The sequence below is a fragment of the Gavialis gangeticus genome, unplaced genomic scaffold (assembly GCF_001723915.1).
Source record: "Gavialis gangeticus isolate Ggan-Ray unplaced genomic scaffold, GavGan_comp1, whole genome shotgun sequence".
NCBI lineage: Eukaryota > Metazoa > Chordata > Crocodylia > Gavialidae > Gavialis > Gavialis gangeticus.
This window is the reverse complement of record NW_017729034.1, coordinates 32,951,438-32,964,489: the sequence shown is the minus strand read 5'-3', so window position 1 is coordinate 32,964,489 and position 13,052 is coordinate 32,951,438. Positions and strand designations below refer to the sequence as shown.

The 13,052-nt window shown below is 42.0% G+C and overlaps 1 protein-coding gene across 1 annotated transcript in view; it reads left to right on the top strand.

Moving 5' to 3' along the window:
* Nucleotides 1-13,052, top strand: part of TTC27 (tetratricopeptide repeat domain 27) — a 303,716-nt gene that overhangs the window by 76,574 nt on the left and 214,090 nt on the right. The window contains exons 7-8 of the mRNA XM_019527431.1: nt 7,154-7,290; nt 11,571-11,683. Of these exons, the coding sequence (XP_019382976.1) occupies nt 7,154-7,290; nt 11,571-11,683 (250 nt within the window). The remainder of the gene's footprint in view (nt 1-7,153; nt 7,291-11,570; nt 11,684-13,052) is intronic.

Sequence of the window (13,052 nt, the reverse complement as noted above, 5' to 3'; positions counted from 1 at the left end):
CCTTGCCCCTTCCGCCCCCCCCCCCAAAAGACTTACCAGCCAGACGCCACTCTCCATGCTGCTGGGCTGCATATTGGCAGTCAGATTGGTATTGGCTGATATGGCCCAAAAAATCTCTCTCAGTGCACCCCTAGTCTACACATTTTCTTCCCTTGTTCCCTTTTTTTAATTCATGAGTGACTGATCACATAATTGGACTTAAATGCAAATTGGGTTGTATGCTCTATTTTCAGACAGTTCTCATAGGGAGCATGCAGACGTTCGAGGAGGTGGGATCGCATTAAAAATGGCCACCCAATCTAACTTAGATTGCCCAGATGCGGACCCTACATTTAGATCCTTAGTTAGCTCAATGTAAGTGTGAACTGTACAGAAATTCAGGAAGGTTAGATTGGTCTAAAAATGTCCAGCCTGATCTGAGTTAACTGTACCTTGGAGGAAATCTAATTTTAGATCAGGCCCAGCAAGACTGATATAACTGAACTTCTGTACTGTTCCCAGTACAGTCCTGCGTGTGGGAAAACCCATCCGCTGGCCCCAGCACCGGGGCTTTGCTTTTCCTAACTGCCTCTTCCCCACCCCTCCCAACTGGGCACCAGGCTGTTTTTAGCCCACTGGCCCCTTGCCTCTCCCCCAGACATCCCTCCCCCTCCCTGCCCTCTCCAAACCCACCAAACCCCCCCATCCCTCAAGCTGCTCCCGGTGCTGGTTCAGTGGTGCCAGGAGCTGAGGAAATAAGTTGGAGTGGGGGCAGGGGTAGGCAAGATGGGGGTGATAAGTTTGCTGGTGGGGGATTGTTTATCTGGGGTTGGGGAGTGTCAGAGGGCTAAAAATAGCTCATGGTCCGGGGGAGGAGGCTGAGAGCCTCCTGTAGACCCTGCTAACTCCCCTGATCCTGTCAAAACCTCCCAAACCCCACCAACCCCCCTGCAGACCCCACTAGCCTCTCCAATCCCCCAAAGCTTTCTACAGACCTTGCTTGCTCACCTGATCCTACCAACCCTCCCTGCAGACCCTCCTAATTCCCCCGATGCCCCCTGTTAATCCCCCCATCCTAACTTGCCTTAGATCAGGTGGCCATTTTTCACTTGATTTAATCTCCCCCTAACCTCCCTGAATGTCTGTATGTACCCCTACTTTCCTTAGCACTTAAGCAATAAGTGGTCACAAAGCTGGTTGCAATAGATTTTGGATGTCTGAAATCTAAATATGATACGTGATGCGATAGCCAACCCAAGGCATTCTGTCATGTTTTGAATTAAGTGGATGTTCAATTTATAGTATGGAATGTGCTATAAATTTGATAGTATGAGGCAATTTAGTTAATCTAAATTGTTTTTAGTATTTTTATTAAAGAAGTAAGAGTCTGGTGTGAGAATCAAACTATAAACTATAAAAATTTAACAATTTAAGAACAAATAAAATAGAATGGCAGTTGGCTTTTACCAACTATTTTCCAACTACAAGTAGAACAGTTATAACCATTTTTCTTAATAAGAGGCTTTAGGGACATCATTTATTCAAGTGTCCAGATTTAACATAGAAAAAAGCCATTGTTCAAAGGAAGAATGTTTTGCTGTATTTAGTATATGTAGTATTCTTGATTATTACTTTAAACAGAGGTTAAGATAGCCCTAAGATAGCCCTAGAGATTACCTGTCTTCTCACTAAAATTGTTTTTGTGAAACTCTTAAAATATTGTGGTTTCTCTCACTACGTCTGTTAGAATGGTTGTGAAGATGCCCAACCTGAAGGCAGTTTAAATGAACATGTGGGAATTGTTGCCATATTAGATAAACCTGGTTAACACAAATATTTTGGCTGCATAGGAAGAATATTACATCATTGAAAAGGTTTCTACTTTTAATATAAAACTTGCAACCTCCAGCAAAGATATTTTAAAGGAGTTTAATAGGCATTTCCTTCTAAAAAGAGAGAGGTTTCACAGAATTAAATCGATGAGTACAATCATTATTCATTGAGTATTTTGATACAAACAAATATACATTTTGATTCGAGATGATTTTTTTCTAAGCTGTCATTTTACAGATTTCTTTTAATTGAACGGTTTATACTCGGAGAGAAGTAGTAGTCTTATCTGGGGCTTTAGGTTTTTAAGGACAACTTTTAACGGTCTTATTTAGTTGAAACAGCTATACCTGAATAATAGTAAGCTCATCTCAGTATTGGCTTCATAATAGTAAGTTTTAAAAAGCTTCAGAATTTTTCAAGATCAAACTTAAAGTTCAGGTTCAATTCTTATGAGGACTTGCTATATTAAATTGGAGGGGCTGGACATTTTTAAGTCAGCTGGCCCGGATGATCTTCATCCTAGAGTCCTGAAGGAACTGGCTGGGGTCATTGCAAGTCCCCTGGTGCGGCTTTATGAACACTCGTGGTGCTCTGGAGAGGTGCCGGAGGACTGGAAGAGGGCCAACGTGGTTCCCATCTTCAAAAAGGGGAGGAAAGAGGACCCGGGGAACTACAGGCCAGTCAGCCTTACCTCGATCCTGGGCAAGCTGTTCGAGAAAATTATTCTGGCACACATCCAGGAGGGGCCAGCAGGGAACGGCATGCTCAGGGGCAACCAGCACGGGTTCATCAGCGGCAGGTCCTGTCAGACCAACCTGGTGGCCTTTTACGACCAGGTCACTAAATCATTGGATGCAGGGGTGGCAGTGGATATAGTTTTCCTAGACTTCAGGAAGGCTTTTGATACTGTCTCTCACCCCATTCTCATTAGGAAGCTGGGGGACTGTGGCGTAGACACCCATACAGTCCAATGGGTCGCCAACTGGTTAGAGAGTCGCACCCAGAGGGTGGTAGTGGATGGGTCCTTCTCGACCTGGAAGGACGTGGGAAGTGGGGTCCCACAGGGCTCGGTCCTTGGGCCCGCCCTGTTCAACATCTTCATCAGTGATTTGGATGAGGGGGTGCAAAGCACCCTGTTCAAGTTTGCTGATGACACTAAGATGTGGGGGGATGTGGGCACAATAGAGGGGAGCAACAGGCTACAGTTGGACCTAGATAGGTTACAAGGATGGGCGGAGGAGAACAGGATGGGGTTTAACACAGACAAGTGTAAGGTGATGCACCTGGGGAGGAACAATCGGCACCATACATACAGGCTGGGGAACTCCCCTCTTGTCAGCACGGAGGTGGAAAAGGATCTGGGAGTCATTATTGACTCCAAGATGAACATGAGTCGGCAATGTGGGGAGGCGGCTAGGAAGGCCAACTGCACCTTGTCGTGCATCCACAGATGCATCTCGAGCAGGTCCAAGGAGGTGATCCTCCCCCTCTATGCGGCACTGGTCAGGCCGCAGCTGGAGTACTGCGTCCAGTTCTGGGCGCCGCACTTTAAGAGGGATGTGGACAGCATCGAGAGGGTCCAGAGGAGGGCCACTCGCATGATCAAGGGACAGCAGGGTAGGTCCTATGAGGAAAGGTTGCGGGACCTGAACCTGTTCAGCCTTCAAAAGAGAAGGCTGAGGGGGGATCTTGTGGCCTGTTATAAACTGGTTAGGGGGGATCAGCAGGCGCTGGGGGAGTCCCTGTTCCCCCGAGCGCCGCAAGGAGTGACCAGGAACAATGGTCACAAGCTGGCGGAGGGAAGGTTTAAGTTGGACATCAGGAGGCGCTACTTCACGGTCAGGGCGGCTAGAGTCTGGAACCAGCTTCCAAGTAAGGTGGTGCAGGCTCCCACCCTGGGGGTTTTTAAGAGGAGGTTGGATGACCACCTTGCTGGGGTCATTTGACCCCAGTGCTCTTCCTGCCATGGCAGGGGGTCGGACTAGATGATCTGCTCAGGTGCCTTCCGACCCTAGAAACTATGAAACTACTATGAAACTATAAATTCTAAACTAATTCCCAGGCCTAGTGTCCAATAATGAGGTTTCCATTTTAAGATTTAGGGCTATAAACTACTAGCCCTAGTTAGGCCTTTAAAAAGGTTTGCTAGGGGATGGAGACCAAAGCCTTGAGGTAAAGGAGAAAGTGAGCGGTGTCACAACAGGAGAGGTGTTCTTACACTTTCTGAGAAATCAGGGAAGTTGACTAGCTACCTCAGGTGTCTGTCTATGAATGCATGGAGCCTGGGAAACAAGCAGAAAGAACTGGAAGCCCTTGCACAGTCATGGAACTATGATGTGACTGGAATAACAGAGACTAAGGCGGAGCTGACATGACTGGAGCACTGTCATAGATGGATATAAACCATTCAGGAAGGACAGACAAAGAAGAAGGGAAGGAGGAGTTACATTTCATGTAAAAGAATCATATGATTCCTTAGAGCTCCAGTATGAAACTGGAGATAGACCTGTTGAAAGTCTCTGGGTTAGGGTCAGAGGGGAGAGCAACAAGGGTGATGTCGTGGTGAGGGTCTGCTATAGACCACCAGACCAGGAGAAAGTGCTGGATGAAGCTTTCTTCAAACAGCTAGCTGAAGTTTCCTGATCACAAACCCTGGTTTTCATGGGGGACTTCAATCACTCTAATGTCTGCTAGGAGGGCAATACAGCAGTGCGCAGGCAATCGAGGAAGTTTTTGGAGAGTGTTGGGGGCAACTTCCTGGTGCAAGTGCTGGAGCAGCCAACTAGGGGCTGTGATCTTTTTGACCTGCTGCTCACAAACAGGGAAGAATTAGTGGGGAATGTAGAAGTGGATGGCAACTTGGGCAGCAGTGACCATCAGGTGATTAAGTTCAGTATCCTGAGGGAGGGAAGGAAGGAAGGAGAGCAGCAGAGTAGAGACACTGGACTTCAGAAAAGCAGACTCTGACTCACTTGGGCAGCTCATGGGTAGGATTCCCTGAAAAGCCAGTCTGAGGGGGACAGGAGTCCAGGAGAGCTTACTGAAAGTGCAGGAACAAACCATCCTGATGCACAGGAAGACTAATAAGTAGTAGGCCTGTGCGAAGTGGCTAGTATTCGCTTTGGATTCGGCTGATTCAGGGGACAGTGATTGGAATTGGTGATTCCAGTCACTGTCCCGAATCAATTCAGCCAAATCTGAGTTGATGATTCGACTGCTGCTGAATCTCTGAAGCACACAGGCCCCATCCCCTGCCTGCTCTCCTAGTCCCAGCAGTGGCTGCTCTGCCTGCCCAAACTCCTGGCACTTTGGGGAAAAAAAAAAAGCCCCAACTCACTGGGTGCTGCTGGGTGGGTGGCGATCCGCACTGCCCCCCGCTGCACCACACTGCATGGAGGACTCTGTGCTAGCCCCCTGATCCCCACCTGCTCCCCTAGCCCCCCCACCATGGCTGCCCTGCCTGCCCCAGCTCCAACCCTTTAAGAAAAAAAAAATCCCAGACTTACCGGTTCCTGCTCAGAGATGGGTGATCCCTGCTGCCGCCCACTGCCCCCCACCACGTGAGGGGCTCTTGCACAAGTGCACCAAAGTCCCAAGGCCACTGAAGGAGCTGGTAAGTCCAGGAGGTTATTTCTATTTTTTTTTTAAAGGGCTGGAGCTGGGATGTGTGGCGCAGCCATGGGGGCCTAGGAGAGCATGGGGGGTCAGGGGGCTCATGGCAGCCATGGGGGCTCGTAGCATGGGGCAGTGGGATTCACCCCCCCTACCTGGCAGCACCCAGTGAGTGGAGGCTTCTTTTTAAAACGCTTGGAGCTGGGACGGGTGGGGGAGCTGGGGGGCCTGGGGCAGCAGGCAGGGGGTCAGGCCTGGCGGAGGTCTCCCCATGGTGCCCTGCCCCTCCTCCAGCCCCCCTCTCCTCCACCCCCTGCTTACCAGCTCCAAGTCTGGCTCCAGCTCCCTGCTGCAGAGGGTGGGGACTGCCTGAATCATCGAAGCTCTCTGAATCTTTCCCAAAGTTTCAGAGAGCTTCGAATTGATTCAGACTTTTTTATTGATTCCCCAATTTGATTTGGATTTGGAGATTTGGCCACCAAATCAGGCCAGATCTCCGAGTTGAATCACCACCTGAAGCTTCACACAGCCCTAATAAGTACAGCAGAAGACCAGCTTGGCTTAGCAGGGAACTCTTCAGTAAGCTAAATCACAAAAAGGAAGCTTGTAAGAAGTGGAAACTTGGACAAAAAACTAGGGAGTTGGAAAATTGGACTGAATGATGTATCACAAAAGATAGCAGTTATGTTGAAGTCTAGAAATTTATGCTGTATTGTGTTAAAACAATGAATTATGCTTGCAATCACTTTTTACAGTTTGCTTCCATGTACATCCATAGTTATTAAAGTTGCATGAGGACTTTATAAACAACCTGTATTTGGGGTCATCTTATATTAAGTAAATATAGTAATGAAATGTAATTGCTGACACTTTCCTAGCATAGCTCTGAGCAAGGGAATTGGTGAATGTGAGCATATAAAATTATAGTAATAAAATGTAGGGGAAAAGACATGAATAAACCTAGGTAGCCTGAAACTCTCTCATTACCTTTATATTGTTTCTTCTGTTCCTTAGTTCTCCATTTTCACTATGAACCAGGCAGGTTATTGTTGTCCTGAAAAAATGGTATGTCCTTAAACTGAAAATAAACGCAATAATAGATTAGGTAAATGGGATTAGTGCCAATATTTCTACCTTAACCTTATTTTTTCAGACTTTCCTACTGCTTATCCCTCCTGTTGAGGTTAGCCAGGGTCGTAGATGCCAAGCACTTTAACTTTGGAATCCATAGCATGATTTTTAACAAACAAATATTTGTTCAGAGATACAGAACATAACATTAGGCAGCCAAGTTTGAAAATTTGGCCCTTTAGTGCTCCTTGAAGTATTCTGTTTTAATAAATGAGAACAGTATTCTTGTTTGTAGAGGTTCAGTTTTTAAAAATCAAATTAAACAACTCTGTGATTTTTTTTTTAAATAAGAACAGGATGTAATGTAATGATTTTCAGAAGTAAGTTTTGAATCTTAAATAATGTGCCTTTTAAAATAAAAAAACTATAGATTTATTCCCTTTAGTAAAACTATATAAATATACCATTATTAAACAGTAAAGAAGCTTGTTATTCATCACACAGCTCTAGTAAAAGCAAATTACTCCTGGATTTTGCAACTTAGTTTTTAATTGTTTCTGAGTTTTTTTTGAAGCTCATAAGTAACTATTTTTTCTAGTGGGGGTGCAGAACTCCTTCTTCTTAATGGGTCAACTACCATATCTTATTTTCTCTATAGGTGCTTTGGGAAAAAGGACACGATTTCAGGAAAAGTTTGTAGCCCAGCTTATTCTTGATGTCCAAAGAAAAGATGGTGTCTCCCCTCCTCACCTTGAACTTAGCCCTATACCTACTCCCCTAGAAAATTTAACAAAGGTATGTATTTGAAAACAGTTATTATTTTATAATTCAGGATTTCAAAACCCATGTTATGAACAGAGGGTAAAGTTTCTCTTTCTTTTTTGGGGGTATTGAGGAAGGGAACTGGGGGTGTAGTTAGTGTAGGCATATTGATTAACTAAGATTTCTTTGACAAGAACTGTTTTTGGGGCATTAGTTGTTTTTTGTAAGGCACAGACTAAGGTTAGGATGGGTATTGAAAACGTAGGGAATTTTTCTTACATTTTTATATGTACCTCGGTTTTCCACCTTCCGATATAGTGCAACTTCCTGGGCGCGTCTACACGTGCTATTAGTGGTACAGTTCACACTGGAGTTTAAGGCTCCTGGGTGCTGCGTTTACACATGTGCCCAGGACTGCAGCACATTGAGCTGGGTTCAAGCAGCCCCGGCTGGCAGGAGACATGGGAGGTCAGCCTGACAGCTTGGGGTTTGCTCTGACCCACCTCAACATGCTGCGCAGGGGCTGGCTGGGGCACAAGGGTGCTTCATTGTGGGGCTAGTTGTCAGGCAGTCTGCATACTGAGGCACTAGCTAGCCCCATCAGCATCTACATGTGCATTGCAGTTCACTAAATGACACCACCATAGAATAGTACTTGTGCTTACATGTATTAATGTATGGCAGCTTTTATTAGTTTACTGTGCACTAATAGGGCCGCATGTGTAGACATACCCCATAAATGCAAATGAGTTAACTTCTAAGGATCAACAAAGATGAAATTGAACAGCATGCAAGTGTCCAGGTTGGCTCTAAAAGGCCTATCAGGGGCAGAACGGCTATCCATCTAAGGAGCAATTTGGTTAAATCAACAGCCGCACATTTTAATTTTTAATGAGCAGGAGGAACCACTGGGCTTGCAAAAGACAAACCCAAGTCTAAGGAGGCAATTTAATTTTGCCTGTAGCCAGACTCAGGGACACAGTGATAGGCATCCAAGGTCTGACAGAGGAACAGGTCTTAAGAAAATCTGGTCTGTTGGGCAAATTAAATATAGGACTTCTAGGATCTTTAAGATCAGCTTGGCCATGCTGATTTAAGGACTCTTCATGCTGTATTCTAGTTGACTAATAAATGCTGCCTTGTTTTGGAAAGGCTGCTCACATTGCTGCAGTTAGTTCTGTTTTCATTATTTCTTTGTGAAGGTAAGCGCCCTCCAGAATGCCAGCTAACTCAACTCTTGGTGGGACCAGGGAGACAGGCTGGGTTTCTGTAGTCCAAAGGCTAGGTTTCAGAGTTGAAGGAGCCTGAGCACATATTCTTCCAAAGAAGCTATGAGCTTCAAGGGCTACATAGCAATTATACAATCGTAGAAAAACTGGGAAACTTGAATAAAACACTTAACAAATCTTTGATGATGCGTACCCTTATATCTATTTAAGAAGTCTAAACAAATTAGAAGTATGGCTGTCGTAAGTGACTTATGCTAGTGGATGCATAGTGTTTTATATATTAATATTCATAATGTGAGTCTGAAAATATGATGCATATTTTAGGAGAATAACAGCCAGTGGGAATTCAGGGAAAGCTATTTGGCTGCAGAAGTATAGAGTTTGGTTGTATGTATAGGTTGCAGGTCACTTACATAGCAGGGCATAACACAGGGGTGGGCAAAATGTGGCCTGGGGGCTGGATGTGGCCCGCCAGGCCATTCTATCCAGCCTCCAGGGCCCCTAAAAAAATTAGAAAATTAATATTAATCTGCTCTGGGCTGCCTGTCATGCAGCCCTCAAAGGGTTTGCCAAAACTCAGTAAGCGGCCTTCTGCCCAAAATAATTGCCCGCCCCTGGCATAATATGTACCTCTGTATTTAGGAATTCACAATAAAAATATTATGTAATCTTGTTCTCCAGTTATTCATGTCTTTCTGTAAAATTCAGTTTTCTGCTTGGTCTCTGGCACCATTTTTTAAAAAATTGAGCAAAATTGGTTCATTTTGTTTTCAATCTGGTTGGGTTAGAATGAAATACAAGCAGTCCTTGGACTTACGACACAATTGGTTCCTGAAAACCGCATCTTAAGTCGAAATGTAACTCGGAACCGATTTTCCCATAGGAAACAATGTTATAAATGGGGGATTGCTTCCTGAACCAAGGCCCTGAACCAAAAATAACCCAGAATTTTGATTAACTCAATCAATTATAGATGAGTAATATAGCTATATTAATGTATTTATATTGTAAAAAGCAATCATCGATTTGGAAGGAGTTCTTTGATGTGACTTTGCTGGACTTTTTGAAGGGCTCTTGGGACTTTGCTGGACTTTTTGAAGGGCTTTTGGTTGGACTTTTTGAAGGGTTCTTGGCTGGAGTCTTCTCAGGAGTCTTGGCTGCAGGTTTTTCTGGAGGCTTGTCTTCTGCTTTTTTAAAGAAATTGTCCAAGGAAGTTTGGACAGGTGTTCTCCAGGGAGATGGGTGACGCAGCAAACTTGTTTGCTGATGTGGCGTTGCGTCGGATCAAGCATTGTAAAGTCGAAACTGACGTCAACATTGAAACGGTGTCAGTTAATAAATGTTGTAAGTGCAAAACGTTGTAACTCGAAACGTTGCAAGTCGAGGACATCCTGTATAGTATGTCTGCTATTGAAAAGAAAAAGACCTTCACATGGACAGACATACAGCTGAAGTTGTTACAATGAAACAACCATGAGTGGAAACTTGGTTAGAACTGAACCTTTTAAATCAGTCCTAGATGCACCCGGATCTTATTACATGTTTTATTATTAATCTTTAACATTGCATAGTGCTATTCTTTAATTTAGAAATGTTTTAAAGCAGGGTGGATAAAAATCAATGACTTTTTTAAAGGATTTTTAAATCCTTTTTTATTTAATGGTATTTTTTATTTTTTGTTAAGATGCTTTAAAAAAACAACCTATATAAAGATAGTTTTAATTTAAGATGTGTTAAAGTTCAAAGATATTATCATGGAATAGAGATTACAACTTCTAATTATATACTATTTGAGACAATCTATTCATGTAACCTTTTTAGAGAAGTTTTATAAACAAGTCACAACAGGTCATGGACTACGTTAGGAGCTCAATATTATGGGGTTCAGTTTCTGAGTATAGCCTCTCCATTGATTTGAGATCTGGTGAGGGAATGGTATGGTAGAAGGGAAAACCAGTCACAACAGTAGGCTTACAAGGCCAAGGAAGAGAGAAGAAATCAAAGATGAGAAGAAATCTGGAAGAAAGTGAAGAAAGCCCTAAGCTAATAACATATGGCTGCAGTGCTCATTTGATGCCCTCTTTATACAGCGTAGTGAAAACATCTCCCAAATATCCATGATAGATCTAGTGAATTGGACATAGTGTGCCTCCCAATGACTTCACAAGTATCTGCTTCAATTAGCTTTGGTAAATAAAATAACCAAATCATAATTCAGTTTTCTGATATAGGTGCAAAATTAATCTGAAAAATATCAAAATAAATCACTGCTTTAAAGTGTATAGTGTGTACCTACTAAAAATGAAACCTACATTTGTCTCTGAGTTGTGAATAATATGTATGAAGGTTATATCAAACAACAAGAATGCACCTTTTGTATCAAACAGTGATTAAATCAAGGCTTCCTGACCAGTGATTTAAATCATGTTTTAAATAGATTTGATGTAAATCATGATTTAAATCGATTTGATGTAAATCAAACCCATCCTGTTTTAAAGAAAGCACAACTGTCACTTTGGAGAAAGTATAGGGCTGGAAGGGATCTTTTGGGTTAAGTCCAGTTTCCCACTATTGCAATTAGTAATTTTATCATTTTCCTTTATCATTTTTCATCTTACATCGGTGGGGTTTTTTTTGCCCCAGATACTCCTACTGGAAAGCTACCTTAATATTTGAACTATATTAAAACAAGTAGTAAAAAGATAACTACTGAATTTGTCATCTACAAAATCCTATAAAATGTACTAGTAACAGAACTCTGTGCAGAAGTACTTTTGAGATACTAAGGGGAAACCATTGTTCAAAGAAGCATTTGTATTCAAAGCATGTTATTCTCAGTGTCTAGTATATGTGGATTCTGAAGAGATGTGAGGTAAATGTGACTAGGCAGAATCCTTGCCCTTATCAACAAAATATGAAGGGATTGACTTAGCACCTAAAAATCTGTACTACAAAATTCTGCCTGCATTCCACTTGCAAATAATTAAATAGGTGTATGCATGTATTAGGCTCTACAAAATACGCTTAACATTGTTATTGTCATGATTTGACCATTCTTGTAAAAATATGCATCTTTTTCAACAGAATTATGATTTAAATGATGATACAGTCCTAAATGAGATAAAGTTAGCAGATAGTAATCAGTACCAAATACCTGATTTATTGGCAGAAGAGCTTGCTGTTATCCTTGGAATTTGGTAAGTTAATTAGTGTTTTGACTCTTCTCTTATCTCTCTCTCACATCCCTACTATAATAAAGTTATTAGCATGAAATAAAGTATTTTATCAAGGCTTTAGAATTTAATTTGAATGATCTTTTTGATCTGAGAATTGCATGATGAAAGTGGAGAAGTACACACACATTATCTTTCTTCAGAAAGTCAATAACCTTTCAACATTGCTGCTTGAGTTGCTATATCATTCTCTGACCCTAGAAAAACCTTTTATACTCTCTGTGCCTTGGCTTGCTCATCTTGAGCATATGGCAGTAATTATCTACCTTATTATGATGACTCTTAACTATTTTAGATTCTGAAGGAGTTTTGGCAACAATGAAAATAACTATAGAAATTCAAGTTAGGAATAAATATTACATAAATTATTATGTAAAGACCATTACATTTATTTATTTTGGGGAGTGGACTTGAGTGTTTTATGTCTGTGTGGGATCTGCTACTTTTTGGATACATGGATAAGCAATGATAATGGTAAAAATATAGCATCTCATGAAGACTTTCAACTAAAAAAAATGTAAATGTGATTTTTAGTAATGAATGGGATTAAGGGGAATACAGCAATTTTGAACAGAAGTGGAACTCCAGAGTATAAACAGTCTTAGATAAAATTCAAAGCCAGTACTTTGAGGCAAATTTTACTTTCTGAATGGGTCATCAATGAAATACATTTAATGGGAAGATTAGTAGTGATAAAGGGTTGGTATTTGTAGCTTGAAAGTTAGGTTGCTTATAAGCTTAAACACATGATCACAAATATGAACTTCTCTCTCTCATGGATAATGTAAGCTACAAAATATTGAGCTATTTGGAGGCCAATATGCGGGGCTCAAGGCAATGGAGAATCTGCCTGGTATGTGTTGTACTAATTCCCTTCACTACAGTGTCTTGCATCGTTGACATTGTTGCACTTAAAATATATTTATGGTGCAAGTTACAGTCTGTCCCCATGTGTCAGCTAAATAACGGAATCTTTCCCAGAAGACCAAACTATCCAAGAGGAAAGGCTGAATTGTATTAACAGCAGGAAATTGCTCTTGCTCTTCCTAGGTACATTGACATGTTAACACACACACACACACACACACCCCCCAACCATACAAAGTACCTGCAATAATTTTGAGTTTTTCTGCGCATAATTTTGAGTTTGTAGCTGTGCGATTTAAATGACTATTAGTTGTGACTGATTTTTTAAATCATGCAACTAATCACAATCAAATTTTTAATTGTTTGACAGCTTTATTTAATACCTTAATTCAACTGTCAAGGTGATGAATTTATAACAAAAGGTTATTTTTTCAATGTTAATTAATCACTGGAGATTAATAATTGT